We start from the raw sequence: 20319 nt of genomic DNA on the forward strand, positions 1-20319 counted from the left end.
CATTGATGTGTGCCTGAAAGACCAATCGCCGATTATTGAATCTGTTTTCCAACAAATCTAATGCCACAGCATAATTGCCATCTGAGATTTCCAGCGACCGAACAGTCTCCAATGCCGAATCCCGCAGACAGGAACGCAAATGCTGGAACTTTTCTATGTTTGTTAAGTCCGGATGGCTGTCGATGATGGTGGCAAACATTGAATAAAAGTCCGTCCAGTTCGCATACCCGCCGCTAAACGTCGGCAATTGTATAGGAGGCAGGGATGGTACTTGTCTACGGTGAGGTAGAAATTGCGAGCCGGCAAACTCAACCGTAGTATTTCCTCCAGCCAAGGTATGTAGAATGAAACGGCATGCGGCCGCTACTCTTAGCCATTTCCCTCATAATCGCCGCCTTCAGCGAGCTTGCAAGTGACTCAAAAATGTCACACAAACCACTGTGAATTTCGCTTCGATCCAATTCCTCAAGCTCGCCGTGAAACATCTCAAATTTGCTGATCAACTTCTCGACTTGCTCTTGCTTTACCACGAGCATGTAGTAGTCACAGTCTGACGACTCATTCTGCCAAGCGGTAGCTAACCTTTTCATTTTCTCGCATAATTCCGTTGACTTAAGCTTCAAAAAAGACACCCTGTTTTGCTCACTGGTCATTGGAATTTCGTTAGCAGCATTAATTTCCATGGTAGCGGCAGCGTTAGCAGAAAGACCAACGTCTCTAGCGGGAAGATGATCGCAAAGAGTAACACGAGCAATAGACGACAAGAACCGAGCCCAGCAAGCGAACAGCTACATATGTACGAACTGTATATACAAAGGCGACCGGTGTAAGAAACGTTTCTTGCGGGAAGATGACCGAAAAGAGAAGCGCAAGCCAACAGCTCCGTGCACTACCGAATATGCAGGGGAGGCCGGTGTATATATGTATGGATCACTTATGTGGTCGATGACACTGGTTGAGATGGCAATTAGTTAAGATCTTTGAATGCTATATTAGTTTGTGATTGCACTGATGGATTATTTATTGCACAATCACGTCGGGGTCACCAAATGTTAAGCTATTAAGCGTTTTTAACAACTGTTGCAATTTGAAGTTAATGAAAGTCGAGAGGCTGTTTATAATTCACAATTTATTTGCATATGTAAACCAACTTATCGCGTATGTACATATGGGGATGATTGGGGCGAACGATTGATGCGAGGATGTTAGTCTAATAGCTGCGACGATTAGCTCAAGACTGCCCATGCAAGGGCTGACGGGCCAAATTGCCGGGCCCTATGCAGCAAGCTTAGACGCGAGCGAGAGCGTATGATAGCCCGAGAGCGTTAGAGCTGCTCGGGGACGCTGTTAAGCCGAGTCCGAGAGATTGCGACATAAGGACACGAAAGAATTCCGCTGCATGCGCATATGCGGTAGCAAATGATCTTTGCAGTGGGGGCATTGGAAACGACAACAACAAAATGCATTTCCTTTGGGCCGCACCACTGGCAATAATTTAAAATATTTAAGCTGCTTGACCCGACAAGAACATTAATTTGTCAGTATATTTACGGTATATTTTTAAAATGAGACAGTATATTTTGGAGTATTTCTGAGGGTCCATTAATCTGCATTCCAGCTAAGAAAATAAATAAAGTGTAAATAGAGTCCTCGGGTGCAGGTAAAATATTCATAGCATTACATAAACTAAATTATGTTTGTGGCACAACCAAAAAGTGAAATCGATGGAACTCCATCAAACAGGTGCGCTGGCATTTGTTTACGGCGCTGCATGTATCCCCATTGGAAGATGGAGTTGGACAAAAACAACGCAACTGCATTTTATGGGAAAGTTGTGTTTACTTTTTATAAAGTGTTTAAAGTCAGCAGGAAGTTCGAGACGAAATGAGAATGAGAACTTATTACTGATAAGCTTTGCGCTTGTTGTGTTCTTGCAATAATTAAAAGTTGTCGTTCATTCTTCTTATGCGATTATATTTTACTTTGAAGCTGATTCCATTGCACGCATACATACATACATTATACACAATACAGTCCATAACATGTGCATGTGTGTGTGGTGTGTGCATTAAAGCGAATATTATTGGTGTAGAATTTTGTATACTCTCGACCACAATCTTTCGTAAAGTTGCAATACGTTCCGAAGAATTTGCATGTTAATTTGATATCAAATCAAAGAGCTGTTCCTGGACTACAATGAGATCTCTTTTTTCCTAGAAATTTGAATTCTCTGTCACTGAACCATTTGAGGCTGTGATACATTCTGCGACATTGATTCAATCGAAATTTCATTAAAATTCAAATTTATCAAATAGTCTCCGCTACAGTCCACAAACGTAAATTTGTGTACGCCTCCACATTCGTAAATTCTAGTAGTGCCATATAAAATCGTGGTCGCGTGAAGAGTAACGCTTCGTTCGTCGTCCATAGCCACTCGAATACGTTCTGGCAAATAAATTAGTCGCAACTGAGTACGTTCTGTTTTAAACAACTCTCTGTATTTCTGTATTCGAGCTATTGTCATCTGTGTGCGGCGCTATTGAAAAGACACGTCAGTCGGCCTGGCAATAACTCTACAAAAACTGCAGCTGACACGCATCTTTTCCATTCTTTCTTCGGATCTTTTCAGTGCAATTCCAGCTTAAGTTCGACTTGTAGTTTCCGCAATAAGCCAGTACCAATCCGTCTATCATGTCTGACGATTTCGATGGCTGCGAGTGCGTTTGGTTGCACGAATTCGCCATGCAGCGTCTTATAAACTTTGTAAGTTGACTTTCTCCCACACCGGGCTCCCATTTTGATATGATCCTTTGTGGTAGATTCGTCAAAATCAGAACACATGCACAGACACCGAGTGCATCGATGGTGAGTAGCTCCGTCATAGCAATTCCACAAGCGGTCTCTGACCTTCTCATTCTTCTCAATTGCAGTAAGCGGACGCTTGCAGCGGACTGGATCGGAGAACGATGATGGCAACGGCTTCTTCGTCGGTATGGTCTTCATGTTACTGGCCATGTTCTTGGTCGTTGTGAATCCGAGTACCTGGAGCCGTCTTGGTCTGAGGAGCAACACCAAGAACACTCGTCGCGACAACAACCAGGATGGGGCACCTCCCCCACCGCAGCCGCCGCCACCGGCTATCAACTAGAAGCCGGAACGCTGCTGAACACCTAAGCAATTTGCATTTTTTTTGGTTTTATCATTACGAGCAGTTAGACAAATAACACAACACACAAGATTCAAGAACAGGTATCCCCCCAGAGAGGGAGATCCATGCAAACGTAACATCCCTTCGATTGTTTGGCCTAGTATGGGATTAATGGGATCAGACAAAGATTAGATCAATTAAATAAACCCACACGAATTTTCTGAACTAGTGAAACATCGCAGACGTGCACACAGACACAAACATACACCCACACAGAAATACACAAATTCTGAAACGAAATTACATTGACTCGTGTATTGGCAAACTAAATTGTTAAAAACTTAAACACTACGGGCATTTAAATATGAAAAATTTGTTGGGATGTATGTATTAATCCTCGTTCTGCAGTTGCACCATCTTTTCCCGCACGTTCTTCAGCAGGTCCTTCATTTGCTCGTACTTGCCCGTCGAATCGGGCAGATTATCAAAGTGGATGACATGGCTCACGCCCACCCTGAAGTTACTGTCGACTGGCAGCTGGTTGAACTCGGAGAACTTGAGGATGGGCGTCCCCTCGAAGGTAGCCTTGAACTGCCGTGAGGCCAAGTCTCTTGTCCCGCTAGGCGTCGTGGGCGCCGACTGTGTTTGCGTCAATGTTGTCTGAGATATGGATTCGTCCGCTGTTATACTGCTTGTGTCCAACGAGGTGTTGCTCTCCAACTGCAACAGCAGTTTCTCCTGCTGCGCCTTCAAGACTTCTATTGATGGTGATTGGGAGCGTGCTTCCTTTTTCTCTTGCAGCGGCGGTGGGGGTGGAGGTAGACTTATGCTGTTGGGTTCAGAGGCTGGTAGTGGAGGATGGCCTGATTCCTCTGCTTCTGCTTCCTCCACATCCATGTCATACTCGACGAAGTTGGTTTTATCGGTCGCAGTAGGACTCGAGTCATGCGGAGCTGGCAGGTCCAACAGCTTCTTGCGTCTGTAGCCTTTGCTTATATTCTCCCCCAGGGATTTAATAAAGTTTTCCTTTAGCTGGCTCATCTGGAAGGGCGGCACATTGTGATGTTGAAAGTCCTTTAAGGGTGGTTGCTGGTTAGATTTAACATTTTAATTAATTTGATTATATTTACATCGAAGAATCTGCCACCGGGTTCCACATTGAATCCCGGGAATTCCACAATTTTGTTAAGATCATATTTAAAGGTATTCGCTACCCCTTCTTCGTCATCTGATTTCGACACCTCTGTACCCTAGGGGAATAGCATTAATGTTTAATCTCTTCGGCTGGCATAAGAAGTACTCACATCTGCATTGAAGATCGAAATGCCGGAACTCTGCATCTTGGCATCCTCGAGCCAGGCTGGCGGGTATCCCAGAACGCGCAGCCGATAGAACATGAAAGGCAACTCGTTGCGGTTGTAGCCCATTGCATGGCGGGTATTAGTGCTGATTTTCCCGGGTCGAAGGTGTCCAAACCTCTGTTCAAGGTCCACATGGTAGCGTTCCATGCGATAGCTGATCTTCTTGCGGGCCCGTTGAATATTCACATTGTTGCGTTGCTGTGGGCACTCTCGCAGCGAATGGCCCGTTTCGCCACAGTTAAAGCATGCCACCTGGTTTTTGGGTCGGATACACTTGTTTACCGCCTCGGCCTTCAGTTTCTTTCGTGCTTCAGTGTCTTCGTCGAGTACATCTGTATTCGAGCGCTTGTAAGAAGGTACCTGCGAGACCATCAGCTTCGGAGCAGGCGATGTGTCGATCATAAAGACATTTGAAGTGTCCAGATCCGGAGATGAAGGCGATTGCGGTTTCTTAACGCCTCCGTCGTAAGCGCCTATTACCAGCTCTTCTGCGTTTGTCCTGTAATCTAGGTGACGGCCCGCAAAACCAGCTCCCAATACATCCAACATTTTGTGGTGAAGACTGGCAAAGTGCTCCTTGTTGCAAAACTTTACTTCGAACACCAAGCCATCCGCCTCGTTTTGGTTGTTCTCCTGGAAGGAAATGGGTTTATAATTTACTATAACACTCAGAATATACACACAAATATATACCTGAGTTCGTAGACTCGGATTGTCATCTGTTGTTGGTAACTTATCGGTGGAGGGGCTTGTGTCCGCCGCGGCCACAACCACAATTTCTGAATCGTCCAACTCGCCATCTTCCACGTCTACTTCTATGATTTCCCCGCTGGGCTGCGTATCGTCGAGCACTATAACAGAATCGTCCATTTCTTTTAAACTGTTAATTTTATTGTCATACCGTCCGACCCTCAGAAATACACCGAAATATACTGTCTCATTTTAAAAATATACCGAAAATATACTGACGAATTCAAGTTATGTTTTATATATTCCTCATTTTTGATCTTCCGTGGAATATTCTCAGCTATTTAAAACATTTAGCCATGCCCACATAGTTTTATACGATTTGTGGAGATAATGTTTTTTATCCCCAATCGGCCGACTAATTATTTCGAATTAAATAAAACTCGGCGCAGAAATAAAATTACGATATGTTCTTTAATGCGTGACATCCAAATTGCAAGTGTGGCTTGCCTGCCCTTTACATTGCCGCTCCGATCGCTAAGCGCAGTTTCGCTCGGCCGACGTCGGTAGGCAGACGCAAAGCGGAGATAGCGAAGAGCGAGCTGGCAGAGAGCGTTTAGCAGGGCAAGCAAGCGCAAAGCTTTAACAAACAAATGAGTGACATAGACATAAGTAACAAACAAAATAAGCGGCTGAGGGCCAAGAATTAGGTGCTATTTGGCAAGCAGCTAATCGGCTGGGTTCTGCTCCGAACATTCACCCCCCGTTGGAAGGCAAAGGCTTTCAACAGATCCATCCTGAAGGAGCAGAACCGCTATTTTTCCAACGGCCCTCTTGAAGATGCTTGCTTGGGCGCAGCTGGCGGCTACGCTGGGATGATCGTCGAACGCAGCAATCGGCGCTTCTTTACGAAGGCGGCTTGTCGTGATTACGTCTTGATCATCGGGAACCTCTGTAATTGCATAGAATGGCAGGAAATTTGGCAATGTAGAAATTGTTGAAAGTTGAATTTCATTTAGCGTGGATATGTAGGTTTTTAATATATGGAAAAGTTCGCGCTGCAGTTCCTGATTCTCCGATCGCAGTTTTTCCACTTGCACCTGGCACTCGAGCAGCTGCTTCCTGCATTGCTGCTCTAAGTTTTGGTACTCCAGCGTTGTGGGTCGAAAATCGTCAATAGAGATGCACGAGGAATTTTCAAAAGCGGCTAAAGCTGCACGCTTATTCTCCGAGCTATCAATGCTTCCTGATACTATCCAACCAAGTTTAGTCTCCTGCAATGTTGGCAATTGGGCTGATAGTCGAATCTGTCCGACGCACATTAAATCGAAGAACAAACCAGAACCTATCAACAGATCGATACGTTGGGGCTTGGAGAAATTAGGATCAGCTAGTTTTAGATTATTCGGCATTGGCCAATCCTTTGCGTCTACGCCGAAGTTAGGCTGCATTTCCGTAATTGAGTTGGTGACAATTGCAGCGAAGGAAGCTCGATAGCTTGCGTCCTGGGATTGTACAACTATATGTACAGACTTGCTCGAAGGTAGAATGGAATCTCCGATTCCAGAGATGTGAACATAAGACGAGCGATGATCCAACTGCAACTGATCAGCAAGTCTAGATGTTACAAAGTTTGCCTGTGATGCAGAATCCAAAATGGCACGACATGGGATAAGTGCTCCATAACGATCTGTTACATGGACGAGGGCAGTAGGTAGCAACACGTTCTGGTTAGGCTGAGATTTCTGGATCGAGGGGGGAGGGCTAGAACACCCGCTTGCTAGAAGCACAGTCGCGGCCTCTTGCTGGATCGATTCCTCGGCCGGTGAAGAGGAAGATGAAGCACCAGTTCCCGATGGAATGTGGAGTAGCGTGTGATGTTTGGCCTGGCAATGCCTGCAAAGTCCTGACCTGCACCTCTGCAATTCATGGCCTTTGTTGAGGCAGTTCAAACACAAGCGGCTCTTCTTTGCTTCTTTGTATCGTTCAAACGCAGAGAGATTCAGGAATGCCTGACATCTAGATATGTAATGCTCGGAGGAATTGCAATGGTTACATATGGGGTTAGGATGGTCGTTACTGGAGGTGATAAGGGTGACAGGATTGTCTTCTCCCACCTGTTGACTAGGACTTGTTGCCATGGCTGATCCCGAATTCTCCAGCATCCGACATCTCGCTTCCAAAAATGAGGCCATGCTTGACCACCGAGGCAATCCTGACGTCGGCAAGTTCTCTTCCCATTTCTCCTTTGTTTTGTGGTCCAGTTTCGTACCTATGATGAAGATCAGCAACCCATCCGAAATCTCCTGCGGGGTCGCCAAGGTCTGAAGTGCACGCAAGTGCGAGTTGATTTTGTCGCTGAGCGCGCGCAACCCGATAGCTGAGCCCTTCTCCACCCCTTGCAGCCCGAAAATAGCCTTGACGTGTGCCTGAAAATGTAACAGTTTATTATCGAATCGCAACATTAGCGACAAAATTAGGAAATCCAGCCTTTCAAGGCTCGTTTGAGCGGCATCGAAATCCGCATTCATTCGCTCGATTTGCTCTAAGCGAGCTTGAAGTTCTGCCTCATCTAACTCGGCAAGCTCTTCCTTGGTGAGAAAGCGATCCATGGCCTTTAGTTGGCGCGCGATGGACTCGGCCTTGTGCTTGTAGAAATCTACATCACTCGGCATTGCTGCGTTCGCGACATTGGTAGGCTCAGGTGCTGCCATGTTGAGGTTTTAAAAGAGTCACTCAGCACGACCGAAAAAGACACCCTGTATACGTATAAACGTGGGAACCGAAAGCAAAGGGATTACAGCTAATGCCTTTAGCTGTGCGGCTGTGCGAGCTGTCCGATTCCGCTTTGTACTCCGCTTGTGTGTATTAGTGAGTTCGCTGCACTGCCTACCGCACTGCACTGACCGAATTGTCGCGACAGAGAAATTAATAGCCAGCAATGCGTGTATGTAGGTGTATGTAAGTGTGTTTTAGCACCGAATTGTGCTTAACCGCCGAAAATTTGCTAGGGCTAACGAATGTCGATCGCGAATGATTATTAATTGACACTGCAACTCAGAGATCACGTCGGGGTCACCAAATTTTATGTGGAGATAATGTTTTTTATCCCCAATCGGCCGTCTAATTATTTCGAATTAAATAAAACTCGGCGCAGAAATAAAATTACGATATGTTCTTTAATGCGTGACATCCAAATTGCAAGTGTGGCTTGCCTGCCCTTTACATTGCCGCTCCGATCGCTAAGCGCAGCTTCGCTCGGCCGACGTCGGTAGGCAGACGCAAAGCGGAGATAGCGAAGAGCGAGCTGGCAGAGAGCGTTTAGCAGGGCAAGCAAGCGCAAAGCTTTAACAAACAAATGAGTGACATAGACATAAGTAACAAACAAAATAAGCGGCTGAGGGCCAAGAATTAGGTGCTATTTGGCAAGCAGCTAATCGGCTGGGTTCTGCTCCGAACACGATTCATGAATCATTTTTCTACTTGAGTAGCTTAATTTAAATAATTGCTTTTATTGGATTTCAATATAACGTTGAAAATGAAAATTAATAGATTGATGAAATTGACAAAATATACCATTAAATATATACCGTATATACCGTAAATATACCGTCGGTTCAATTTTGACCTCAAAAAATACCAAAAAGTATTAAAAATACCGTAAACGGTCACCTTGGTGTGATGGCCGATGAACCAAAATATACCGTCTCAGTTTTAAAATATGCCGTAAATATACCGATGAAAAAACCAACTTAACCCACTTAAGCCCTCTGTATTTAAACAGGTGTTAACTTTGAGCGACAATCCAGAGGAATAAATAATACATTTTAATAAAACCTGCCTATGGAAGTTCCTATGCCATATGCTGTTTAATATACCTTTATTTATATTACCTCATTCAACCAAAGTGCTGAGAAGCGGAAAAAATCAGAATCTTGCTTTTTACATGTAGTTGAATAGTTCCATGCTTACAAATTAATCCAATAATTAATCATGGTTGTTTCAGGTTACACACATTTTCAAATGGTAAAGGAACGCCTTTGTAGTCCGAGAGCAACAAAACAACACAAAATTTGAGCTTGGTGGTTCCGTTAATCTATATATTTACATATGTATGTACTATATCCCACAAATCTACCCATGGATATTTTCGGCACAATAAAAATATCACCTTTAAAATTCGCTTTATTGCGCCTAGCACTATGTACAAAAAGAAGAAAACAATATAACAATTATTAAGATGAATATTATACATAAAACAAAATTGCTTAAAAAACTATTACAAGACGACTCTGTATGCCATAGAGGAATGATTGGAAAGTCTCAATGACTAAATGTTAGGTGTTACGAGTATAAATCTAAGACGAATCGTCCCGAACTAAAACAACAAAGAATACAATTGACAGCCAATGCGTTTGCATACATTAGATACCATATAGGCTCCCGCCGAAATAGTCACAAACAGTGTCAGCCAGCCCAGAAATGTGAATTCCCCCACGCGAGGACGTATGTGCTGCTGAAGTCCGAGCCATCCGCCATTGTCTATCAGCCAGTACACCAGATCGTCCTCAATTATTTCGGCCAGGCCATCCACAAGGCATTGCAAGTAGTCGTAGTGGCCCTGGCGCACACAGTCGATGGCAAAGCCGCCACAGACCGAAAATATTGAGATGATCTTGCCCCAGGTAATGCTCGACCGGAAGAGATCCTTGGCCACCAAATTGAGCAGCATGGGGACCATATCACCGTCCTCCAGCTCACCAAACGGAGCTCTCGATAGCTGCCTGGATATGTTTGTGTAGACACGCGGGTGCATTCGCTCCAGTTCCTCGCCCATCTGTGGATAGATTAAAAATTGGTTGATTTACGCAGAGAATAGGTGGGCCTGCTAGTACTCACGCTGTTGAGGGCGGGAAACACTTCGTAGACCACATGGGAAGAGGGTTCCAGTATGTTTCGCAGTCTTTGTATCACCTTCCGATTGAGGACGCCGGCCCGTCGTAGCCGCGCTCTAATATACTGGCCACAGAGACACTTGCCCTGAAACATTCGATAGCAAATGCCAAAAGTTCAATTAAAATCAAATCAATTGTCTTGCTTTGATCATTGCCCCATCCGCCGGGCATACGATCAATTGAATGCGTAAACATTTCCGGCTAACATAGATCTTGTTGAAGCAATACTTTCGGCGCCGCCAATCATTTCTACATTTGTACAATTTACAGCGAAATATTCGCTTGCAAGGGATGGTTTCTCATGGCTTTCGTATCTTATTGCCCCTTGGCTGAGGGACACCTGTTCAATTTCATTCACACCTCTTCCAGAGTCAGTCAACTGCAGCCAATTTGCGGCGGAATACAGAGCAGTACAGAGGTGATAATAAACAATGATAAATGTTTTAAACAAGAGAAAAGAAACGATCAGCACGTGCACTGGGAAGAGAGTGCCGCAGAGGACGGCTAAATTGAAGCAATCTACGAGATGCAATAATCTCTTACAGCAACGGATACCAACAGATAACGGGTTCACTCGCACCCTCTCCTATGGTTCTACAATGTATTCTGTGTTCCGCCGATAGGGAGTGTTCTGTTTCCCGAGTATGTGCACTCTATAATTCCAATCAATTTAGTAATGCACAATGTCACGGTGATCGCTATTGTCGGCAGCTCGGGTTTCTCGCTCGATTTCTGTCGCACAAATACCTTTTGTCACGCCAACGGCTTATGGCAAGCCAACGATTCAGCAATTGATTTCTTTGGCGCCAACTTGACTTGTGACATGGCCAGCCAAAGAGATCTCGCACAAATGCCCAATGCCTGACCTTCTGACGCTTGACAAGTCCATTGAGAGGCACCCCTCCTCAACGGCCTAGCCTGCCAGCCTCCTAACAGTTTAATCACTCACTCACCTACCACACTAATAAATCCATCATCTTGTTTATGGCGCTGCACCTGTGCGTCCAACCATCAGCAGCAACCATCTGATTTGGCCCCGGCCAAACACCAAACACCAATTAACATACAATTCGGATGACTTCAGTTCGGTTCGATGAATTCCCATTGGTGTGGGCTTTCGGGTGATATGTTATGTACTCGGAGTTTATTTGGAATACTTGTTTAATGCTTTGTGAGGGAGCATCTGTGCTGTTGGAAAAACCAAACTGTTTACAATAATCTGCGGGCCTTCTGGTCCCATTTGTGGTGTCGACAAGGAAACCTATAACTAGAACTATGTAATAGGAACTTCCCTGATATGCTATCTATCAACTGCATTTCTTGATGGGGCGCCTAGGCATTCCGGGTAAACTTCCGCTGCATCCAAATGAAAGGCAAATAAATAAATATTTTACATTTCAGTCCACCTCACGGAGGTTGAGTAAATGTTTTAGAATACCTTTGCCTGCATTAGATCATATTTTATCAGTCGGAGATAAAATTATTACGAGTACGTTATCAATTAAACCAAGACAGCGGCGACCTACTCGTATACGGCTTCTACCATTGGGCGCTCCACAGCAAATCCCCGAATTAGGTAATTTGGCAAACATTTTGGCAATGCAAATATGAACTGCTGTTTGTAGATCTGTTGTCTCCACTGCTCGTAAATTAATTTCAAAATATCTACTGACATCCACGAAGTACGGCAATTTGTTTGAACAGCTTTTGACTCGACTTGGTTAGAGTTTTTCAGCTTTCCAGTTTTTGTTTTCGATGATGCTCACCTGATTAATAATTTCCATTTTGTACTCCTGATCGTTGGTCATGGTGCGTGTGCTGCTGGCTAGTGATGATGTGGATGCGGCCCGGGTAATCGAGGAGAGGCCTGGTCCGAGTCCGAGACCGTGCCCGCCCCCGGCATGAAGAGATCGTCCGTTGGAAGGGCTGCTGCGCAGTGCCTTCCAGTCACTGGCCGCCGTGGCAATCGTGCTGCGTCGATTCGCCGTGTAGATCTCCAGGTCCAGGGATGAGGACATGAACTTGGCCAGCTTCGGGGCGGTTGGACTGGTAGTGGGGGCCATGGTCGATGGCATCTAGTGCTCGCGGGCGATGCTAGACTTTGGGCTATTGTTGCAGCGGAGGCTGCTTCTGATGCTGATGCTGCTGCTATGCCACTCTATGCCTTCCCTTCTATCGCTGCTTCTCCTTCATGTAAGTTGTGTAATTTTGAAATTGTAGATTTTACGAGTAGACGTCTCGTCTGTCGCCTTGCATGCAGCCCCCAAGCTCAACTCAGCTCAGCTCTCGTTTTGCACTTTTTTGGAGGTGGTCGGGATCGAGCGCTCTGATAAAACGACGAAACAAAATAAAAGTCGGCAATAAAGTGAAGCTCAAAGCGGAGAGCAGCAAACACGAATGAGACACGCTGAGGAAAACCACTTGTTGTTGGTGGGGTTCGATTTCGATCCCCATCATATACCGATGAATAAAACGAACTTAGCCCACTTAGCCCCCTCTATTTAAAAGGGTGAACAACTTGAGTTACACCGCTGAAAATAATACTATGTGTAAATTATTCTTGTAAATCCAGCCTATCCCTTCTCTTTATTTACAAAGAAACTACGATATCTTGCACCTGAACTACGTTAAAATTCTTCAATCTTCATAATTTTCGTGGAGAGTATTTTAATACCCACTGGTCGCCAGTGGGTTAATCGTTCTCTATGCATGATCGGCAATCATATTCCTCGATTTTGATAATTATATCCGGTTAATGAATTTTCTTTAAGATTGGGTAATTTTAAATACTGCCTTTTATTGGATTGTTGATAAATTAAAGTTTGAGTTGAGCAAAAAGATCAAGTTTTTGTGATAACACATAAATAGCAATCATACTGAAAGCTAGAGAGCTGAGCATACAAAAATTATGCGTATGAAATGAAAATAGGGTAAAAACGCACAGCGGATTGTTGAATTTTGCGGAAACTTTAAAATGATCGTGGCTATCGATATCACTTTTGACATTCACAGGAAAACTGCTCTTGCTCCAGTTGAAAACAGCCTTGCCGCCAGATTAAAATAAAAACTTTGAACAATGTAGCAATAATTAACGCATACATATGTTAATTACCTAGAATTTTTTCCAATTTTCAAGTTCAAAGGTACTTCTAAATGTTTTGCATGGTGATTATCTGAAAACGTGATCAGAGTCGGACCATAGAAAGTCCTTTACCACAAAGCATAATCTTAATTATCAAAAACAGCTGTCAATGCATGATTATGCTGGGAGTTCAGTTTCCACCACCCCATAGTGACGACCACCAATCTTATCTATTATCAAAGCAATAAAAATTACTTGGGGTCTTCTCCAAATCTCAATCGATGGTCTTATCAGCGCGTCTTCACGCAGAAACGTTGTTTGTCCGCCGAGAATCGTGATTAGGTTCGCCTCATCAGGCAGATGTTCGTCATAGACATACATACTTACATACATACATACAGACATACTTACAGAAACACCGATGTCGACGCCGACGTCGCCGTCGTTGTTATGTCATTGACAACAGCGACTGATACTGATTACTTTCACAACGAAGCGGTTTGTTGGCGCCTCGCGCAATCCCCTATAGTATCATAGTATGCAGAGCACCACAATATAAATGCCTATGCCTTATCAGCTGCCGGCCAAATCTCTCACAAAATCAAGCAATTCGACTCGCCGACAATGTGCAGGGCACAGCCATAGGACAGTGCCTCTCCAGCTCTATACTATCTGTGAAAGCACGAGCCCCTCAGTTAGTCAATGGTGAGACGCAGAGCCAGACGTGCTGGAATTAAAACTTGACTATTTCAGGAATTTGTTTAACCTTTTAGAGAGAAACACTGCTCGTCAAAATGATCAAAAACCCGAACCCCGTGGACCAGAAACGTCGCGTTTGTGTAATAGGAGGTAAAAGCCAATGCTCAATCTGTGCAAACTGAATCGTTTTCAATTTCGACCAAATTTCAGCCGGCACTGCGGGTCTGTGCGCCTTGAAAAACTCTTTGGAGGCGGGACTGGAGGTGGTGGCCTATGAAAGGGGCAGGGAGATCGGCGGCACCTGGATATTCTCCGAGGAAATGCCAAAGAATGACTACGACGAGGTTCACAGCAGTATGTACGAGGGACTGCGGTAGGTTGATAGGACTTTCGGACAGAGATATGTACATATGAAGATAAATGCTAAACTCTACTCGTTTTTAGGACAAACCTGCCGAAGGAAGTGATGGGGTATCCTGACTATGCGTACGACAACGATATCGAGGACTCCTTCATTACATCCCATCAGCATTCGGATTTGTTTTCGTTCGCATAGCCCACCCTACTGCAATGAAGGCCACCCTACTGAACTTTATTGATATTTGGGGACTTTTCTTGTTTACCCGCAGGTCTATATCTGGGACCACAACACCAACACCTGCGATCCGGTCTACTACGACTTTGTCTATGTCTGCAACGGCCACTACACGGAGCCAGATATGCCCGAGGGAATGGATCTGTACGAGGGCAAGCTGATGCACAGTCACCTGTATCGCACGGCGGACAAGTTTAAGGGTAAGAGCGATTCTTAGATTCGCCAACACAGCACTCAATGCTAAATCTGGAGACGCAAAATACTTTGTTTTGTTCGCAACTACAACAACTCAACAACAACAGTCTGGCCTGGTCTGGTCTGGGCAGAGTCCCACTTCTGTCTTCCCTTCATAAATAATACGGGGCACTCTCGACTAAAGAGGAGATAATGATAAGGCTCTGCTCGGCTCGGCTCGTCTCGGCTCGGACTGTGGTTGACGGGAATCGCCATCGCCGTTGTCAAGTGTGTGACATAATGAGTGTTTTGCGTTTCTGTGGGTAGCCCTAGTCCGATGCACGTGTTAATTTAGTGGATGCGACTGATAGCAAGACAGCGAGCTATACATACATATAAAACGAGTGTATATCATATCATATCATATCATATAACTTGAATTCTCTCCTTGCATCGTTGCAGACGATAAGGTGCTAATCATTGGCGCCGGTGCCAGTGGCATGGACATCACAAATCATGTCCGCGTGGAAGCCAAGCATGTCTACTTGAGCCACTACCTAGCCACTACGCCGAACACAGCCTTCATGGGAAATGTGACGCAGAAAACGGATGTGGAGCGCTTCACTAAGAATGGTGCCCTTTTTAAGGACGGCAGCAGCGAGTCGTTCGACCATGTGATGTTCTGCACCGGCTACAAATACACATTCCCCTGCCCAGCACGGACGTTGGCATTCAGGTGATAGACAACTTTGTGCAGCCCCTATGGAAGCACTGCATCAACATCAACAATCCGACGATGGCCTTCATCGGGCTGCCTTTCAATGTGATACCCACACACATATTCGACATGCAAGTCCGCTTCACGCTGAAGTTCTTTACGGGCCAGCGCGAGTTGCCGCCGCGCGAGCAGATGATCGCCGAGCTGGAGAAGGAGATTGGGCAGCGGTGGGACTGTGGCGTTTACAATCGCAGGTGGGCATTGGCTGACACATAAGATCCTCCTTCCTGCCGCTATTGACTTGTTTTTGGCCTTTATTTTCAGTTTGACTACTACAACGAGCTGGCTCGTATGGCAGGCATAGATAATATCAAGCCTGTTATTCTTAAGAAGGACTGCGGTAAGAAGTACATCTTCGAATTGGACACATATCGCACCAACCGCTATACGATCGTAGATGATGAAAACTTTTTGAAGAATGGCAAAATTACCAATTAAGCTTGTTTCGCCCCTCCCCTCTTCTACTTTTAGCGTACTTGTAGTTGAATATGTATAAATAACTCAATAAATCGTGAATGCTCCGAAGAGCATCGATATTATATGCTATTGAGCGCTCACTCGGTGCCGCTGTCTAGAATCTATTATCTTGGAAACATTACATTCAATGGGCTCCGTGAGCTCCATGTAGAGCGGATCATCTTGTGGATCATCTGGAATTGGGATTCCTTCAGCTGGGCAGTGTCAGGTTGCATGGTGGAATGATAACAGCAACCCCTGGTACTTACCAAAAACAGGAGGCAGAATATGCACAAATGGACAGACGAAAATTGTATCGGACACATTTCTTTTTATGAAATGATTAACAAAAAGTTTTAAATACAACCAATTTGGTATTTTACTACAGGAGGCTTTGGATATTTTCATTTGAAATGAATTTGTTATGAATACTGATCAGAACATTATTAAATCCTCGCGATTCGTCTGGCCAGCGTATCTCTAGCTCTATACGGAAAATAAAAGCAGATTTTGCAGTCAAAAGACATTTAAGCATTGCCAAAGACATTTTCCATTTAGTATTCTCCCCCTTTTTCACCTCTATGCAGAACTAGAGCTGCAGAGGACAGGATAGTTCAACAGGAACTGCCACAAATTATATTTCAGAGGATTGATGTGTATACATTATCGGTAGTTCATGCTGGCAAGGGCCGGCATTCCAAGCAGCTGATCACCAGAGCACCAGAACTATATTTCATTTCACGTCTTCTAATAAAAACAATTTATATATGTTCATGTATGTGATCGACGGAATTGCATTTCGCTAGCGATTATAAGTTGGAATTTGACGGATCATGTAACTGCCAAAAGAAGGGCATCCGCTTACATTTCTCAGGAAATATATTTATTCTATTCAATTCGTTATAATTGCAGCATGTTGAGCAGGCTAAGCCTTAGTTTTCATGGCAGTCGCAAGTGGTCTCCCAATTCTAGCTGCAGAATTTATTTGCCATTTTGTTCTATAAAAGGCAGTCTCAGCTAAAGGCCTTTTCATTGAGTAAAAGAGGAGCCTAATAATGAGTATCCTTAAGAACCTCTTCATTCTTTTGGTGGACGTTTCGGTCGTGAATACCTTGGTAACTTACCATGATGCCAGAGATAGGATTGAAACCCTCAGGATAAACAGGGAATGGATTTATACGGATTATTATTCTAATCGAGGATATTGGAGAACTTGGACTGATAAATCGTATGACTATTCTTCAGATAGAACAATATGCCATTATGAAGATAAAAACCTAGCTCCTAATGGCACTGTAGCGGTGGGTTTTACGATGAAGCCGAGAGCTTATTGTGGAATTCTTACTTGTATTTTATATAACAATAGGCCAACAGCTCAGCCTATTTAGTAAGTATTCCCGCAATTGTATTTCTGGTTCAGTTCGATTACCGAACATCAGTCTCATCCTTCCAGCTGCCAAGAGCCAGCCACTTTCGCTGAGTGCGAAACTGATGGCATAGATACGGAGATGAAATACCCCGAATGCTGCTGGAAGTGCGTCAAGTATAAAGACTGTTAGCTCTGAGGATGGGCTAATATTTTTATTCCTGTTCAGATCGACCGTAATTATATCATATCATAATGAGTGCTGTTACACTTGGCTTGTTTCCCAGAGGGCATTGCCGGCTAGCTGTCGACCCCAGGGCTGGGTAGTTCCCCTTGCCCGCCAAATGTAGACAAAAAAGGAGACACACTACTTCTCGGGACATCAAAACCAACAACAACCTAACAACAACAAAGAAAATCATAAACAGACGGCTATCAAGTGGGTGAAGCTTGGGTGTTATCACTTCGCGCGCCCGCCCTACCTGTGACCAAACACACCGTTCATTTTGGCCACCCTCTGCTGGAACGGTAACGGCTGGCCTAATCCATGGCTTACGCCACGCGTCCTCCCTCTATTTTAAATTTAATGCATCATGCTTCAATATATATCCAAGCTTTAATAATCGTAAATTGACAATTTCATCTTTCTCATTAATAAATAGCTATACTCAAAATTATCACTAAACACTAAGAAACACCAAAACGTTCGACACAAAGGCAAACAAGGAAATAACTGCTGAAATTTCGTTCAACCAACAGGGATACCCTCACCCATACGTAATGGAATATGTGTAGATGAGTGGATCCAGTTTTACGGGAGTTAATTTAACTCGGGCCCCTACGGAGACTTAACCTACCAAGAGCTCTTGTTAAGGGTCCCCGGGACATAAACAATAAACAATATTTTTCCACAAATCGCTCGACCAAATACGGGGGACTGATGGGTCACCCACTAAGGGTTAATCTTCTGGCACTGAACAGCTGATCGCAGATTTAGGTTCGTGAAAGGTGTTGGTGTTTTTACATATTTTTTTTCAATGGCCAAGATTTTAAGTTAAACGGTTTAAGCTTATACTAATTACTAAATAAAGGACAACACACGGATCAAAATAACATTTAATGTGGAACGGTATTTGGGGTGCGGATTATGTTTTTTTTCTTTAAGTTCAAACGACGTGGGCGATCGCTGGCCGTGGCCGGTCAGCCATAAATTTATATAGGTCCGTGTATACGTGTGCGTCCCTGGACTCCCTGGACTTCCGCTAGATGGCGCGTCGCCCTAAGCCCTGGCCACCTATCGTTCAGGTGGGATTGGAACACCACCACGAGTATGTCGTCAGTCCCAGGAGGGACAACATACGCGTGGGCATGCCCACCGGATTCCGGAACACTATTGAGCACACGCCGGCGTGCCCTGCATTCTTCTGCCGCGCCCAACGTAGGCCACACCCACACCTCACTACATTCTCAGGTCTTTGGCGTGGTACACTCCTATGGGACGGCCGTTAAGGTCCTCCAGAGCATACGCGTTCTCTCCTACTGGCTTCACTACCCGGCATCGGATGAATTTGCGCGCGAACTTGGCATTAAAGCCTTTTCCGAAGTCACTAAGGACAAAATTTCGGCGGAATACCTCTTGTCCCGGCCTCGCGTAAAACACCCGAGCTCGCTGGTTGTATCTTACCCTACTACGCTCGTATGCCTGATGTAAACTATCGCGAATCCTCTCTTGGATGAGTTGTCGCTTGTCCTGACCCTCCAGCAGCGATATGTCATGCTCGCCGATTGACCGCAGTCGCTTTGCCAGCTTGTAGCATGACCCATGCAAATACATTTGCTGCCCGAAGACTGCAAAGAATGGTGTTACGCCTGTTGCCTCGTGAACCGAGTTCCTAATAGCCAGTTCTATCTCCGGCAGATGCACATCCCAGTCCCGGTGATCGTCTTCCAGATACGCCCGAATCGCGCTGAGTACTGTGCGATTCACGCGTTCGGCTGCGTTACTCTGCGGAGAATACACTGGCGTCCTCATATGAGTGACTCCGAATGCATCGGTCATCTCCTTAAAAGTTTTCGAGACGAACTGAGCCCCATTGTCCGAGTGAATCATCTCCGGCACTCCAAACTTGTAAAACACCTCGTGAACGAGGAATCTTACAACTTCCTTTGCTGTGGCCTTGGTCATGGTCTTTAGGAATGTGAACTTAGAGAACTGGTCAACTACAATAAATATCCACGCCTGACCGTTCTTTGACCGCGGATATTTGCCCAAAAAATCAATATAAAGTTTTTGGAACGGGCGCTCAGTGACCACTTCTTGCCCCATCCCGACCTGCATCCGATAATTCGGCGCTTTTGACTCCTTGCACACGGTGCACCGTCGGATATAATCCCGCACCTCTATCGCCATGTTCGGCCAGTAAAACTGCCTACGCAATAAGTGCAAGGTTTTCGCGATTCCTCCGTGCGCTGTCTTCTCTTCCGAATGTGCTTTGTCTATCAACGCGGCCGTCAGCGAACTCGGAACCCACAATTTCCAGACGGCGCCCTCCAGTTGATCATCCAATCGTTCAAAGCGCATGCGCTTGAATATCATGCCGTCAACAATCTGGAGATCAGGTAAGCGGTCTTGGTTCTCTGTTATTTCCTTCCTTAACTCCTGATATTCTCCAGATTCAAACTCCACCGTTTCAAAACCCAGGATACTACTCGGATCCACTTCCAGCTCTTCAATACTGCGTGACAATGTATCTGCCACTACATTGTCCGCTCCTTTCCGGTGTTCTATGCCGAAATCGAAGGCCTGCAGTTGAAGGGACCAACGAGCTAAGCGACCATCCAGGTTCTTCATGGTCATGAGCCATTTGAGACTGGCGTGGTCAGTTATGACTGTAAACGGCATAAGCTCTACGTACGGACGGAACTTAAGGATCGCCATGAGGGCTGCCAGACACTCTTTCTCTGTCACCGAGTAGTTTTTTTGGTGGCAACTCAGTTTGGCAGAGAAAAACGCTATGG

General features: G+C 45.0%; 3 protein-coding genes, 1 long non-coding RNA gene and 1 pseudogene across 6 annotated transcripts; 3 read left to right on the plus strand and 2 right to left on the minus strand.

Annotated features, from left to right (window-relative positions):
• The first annotated feature begins 1555 nt into the window (after positions 1-1555).
• Positions 1556-3448, plus strand: LOC108160287 (small integral membrane protein 14). 3 transcript variants are annotated; one of them, XM_017294176.2, is made up of 4 exons: positions 1556-1660; positions 2630-2763; positions 2820-2865; positions 2931-3448. In XM_017294176.2, the coding sequence occupies exons 2-4, from the start codon at positions 2692-2694 to the stop codon at positions 3146-3148; spliced, it is 336 nt and encodes a 111-aa protein (XP_017149665.2). In that variant the 5' UTR covers positions 1556-1660; positions 2630-2691; the 3' UTR covers positions 3149-3448. The 3 variants fall into 3 exon arrangements, with proteins under 3 accessions (XP_017149665.2, XP_017149667.2, XP_017149666.2); XM_017294178.2 differs by lacking the exon at positions 1556-1660 and adding an exon at positions 2291-2471; XM_017294177.2 differs by lacking the exon at positions 1556-1660 and adding an exon at positions 2459-2551.
• On the minus strand, positions 3449-5430 carry LOC117193239 (zinc finger CCHC domain-containing protein 8 homolog). Its single transcript, XM_033397986.1, has 4 exons — positions 5203-5430; positions 4453-5142; positions 4279-4398; positions 3449-4222 (listed from the first exon to the last, which is right to left on the minus strand). Exons 1-4 carry the CDS (start codon positions 5377-5379, stop codon positions 3539-3541), a joined length of 1671 nt encoding a protein of 556 aa, XP_033253877.1. The 5' UTR covers positions 5380-5430; the 3' UTR covers positions 3449-3538.
• Positions 5431-9361: 3931 nt separating this feature from the next.
• Positions 9362-12546, minus strand: LOC117193672 (bcl-2-related ovarian killer protein homolog B-like). Its single transcript, XM_033398408.1, has 3 exons — positions 11918-12546; positions 10096-10236; positions 9362-10033 (listed from the first exon to the last, which is right to left on the minus strand). The coding sequence occupies exons 1-3, from the start codon at positions 12224-12226 to the stop codon at positions 9575-9577; spliced, it is 909 nt and encodes a 302-aa protein (XP_033254299.1). The 5' UTR covers positions 12227-12546; the 3' UTR covers positions 9362-9574.
• A 1399-nt stretch (positions 12547-13945) lies between these two features.
• On the plus strand, positions 13946-16020 carry LOC117193715 (annotated as a pseudogene).
• An 868-nt stretch (positions 16021-16888) lies between these two features.
• LOC117193762 lies at positions 16889-17631 on the plus strand. Its single transcript, XR_004474680.1, has 3 exons — positions 16889-17322; positions 17375-17469; positions 17531-17631. It is a non-coding gene; the product is annotated as an uncharacterized LOC117193762 (long non-coding RNA).
• The last annotated feature ends 2688 nt before the right edge of the window (positions 17632-20319 follow it).

This window comes from Drosophila miranda (genome assembly GCF_003369915.1).
Source record: "Drosophila miranda strain MSH22 chromosome Y unlocalized genomic scaffold, D.miranda_PacBio2.1 Contig_Y2_pilon, whole genome shotgun sequence".
In the NCBI taxonomy this organism is placed as follows: domain Eukaryota; kingdom Metazoa; phylum Arthropoda; class Insecta; order Diptera; family Drosophilidae; genus Drosophila; species Drosophila miranda.

Coding starts and splice junctions, on each gene's coding strand:
- LOC108160287 (XM_017294176.2), top strand. CDS start 2,692: ATGTCTGACGATTTCGATGGCTGCGAGTGCGTTTGGTTGCACGAATTC. Junction 2,764..2,819: donor TGCAGCGTCTTATAAACTTT/GTAAGTTGACTT, acceptor CCTTTGTGGTAG/ATTCGTCAAAATCAGAACAC. Junction 2,866..2,930: donor AGACACCGAGTGCATCGATG/GTGAGTAGCTCC, acceptor TCTCAATTGCAG/TAAGCGGACGCTTGCAGCGG.
- LOC117193239 (XM_033397986.1), bottom strand. CDS start 5,379: ATGGACGATTCTGTTATAGTGCTCGACGATACGCAGCCCAGCGGGGAA. Junction 5,143..5,202: donor ATCCGAGTCTACGAACTCAG/GTATATATTTGT, acceptor ATTTCCTTCCAG/GAGAACAACCAAAACGAGGC. Junction 4,399..4,452: donor TTTCGATCTTCAATGCAGAT/GTGAGTACTTCT, acceptor CTATTCCCCTAG/GGTACAGAGGTGTCGAAATC.
- LOC117193672 (XM_033398408.1), bottom strand. CDS start 12,226: ATGCCATCGACCATGGCCCCCACTACCAGTCCAACCGCCCCGAAGCTG. Junction 10,237..11,917: donor AAATGGAAATTATTAATCAG/GTGAGCATCATC, acceptor CGAATGTTTCAG/GGCAAGTGTCTCTGTGGCCA. Junction 10,034..10,095: donor TGTTTCCCGCCCTCAACAGC/GTGAGTACTAGC, acceptor ATCTATCCACAG/ATGGGCGAGGAACTGGAGCG.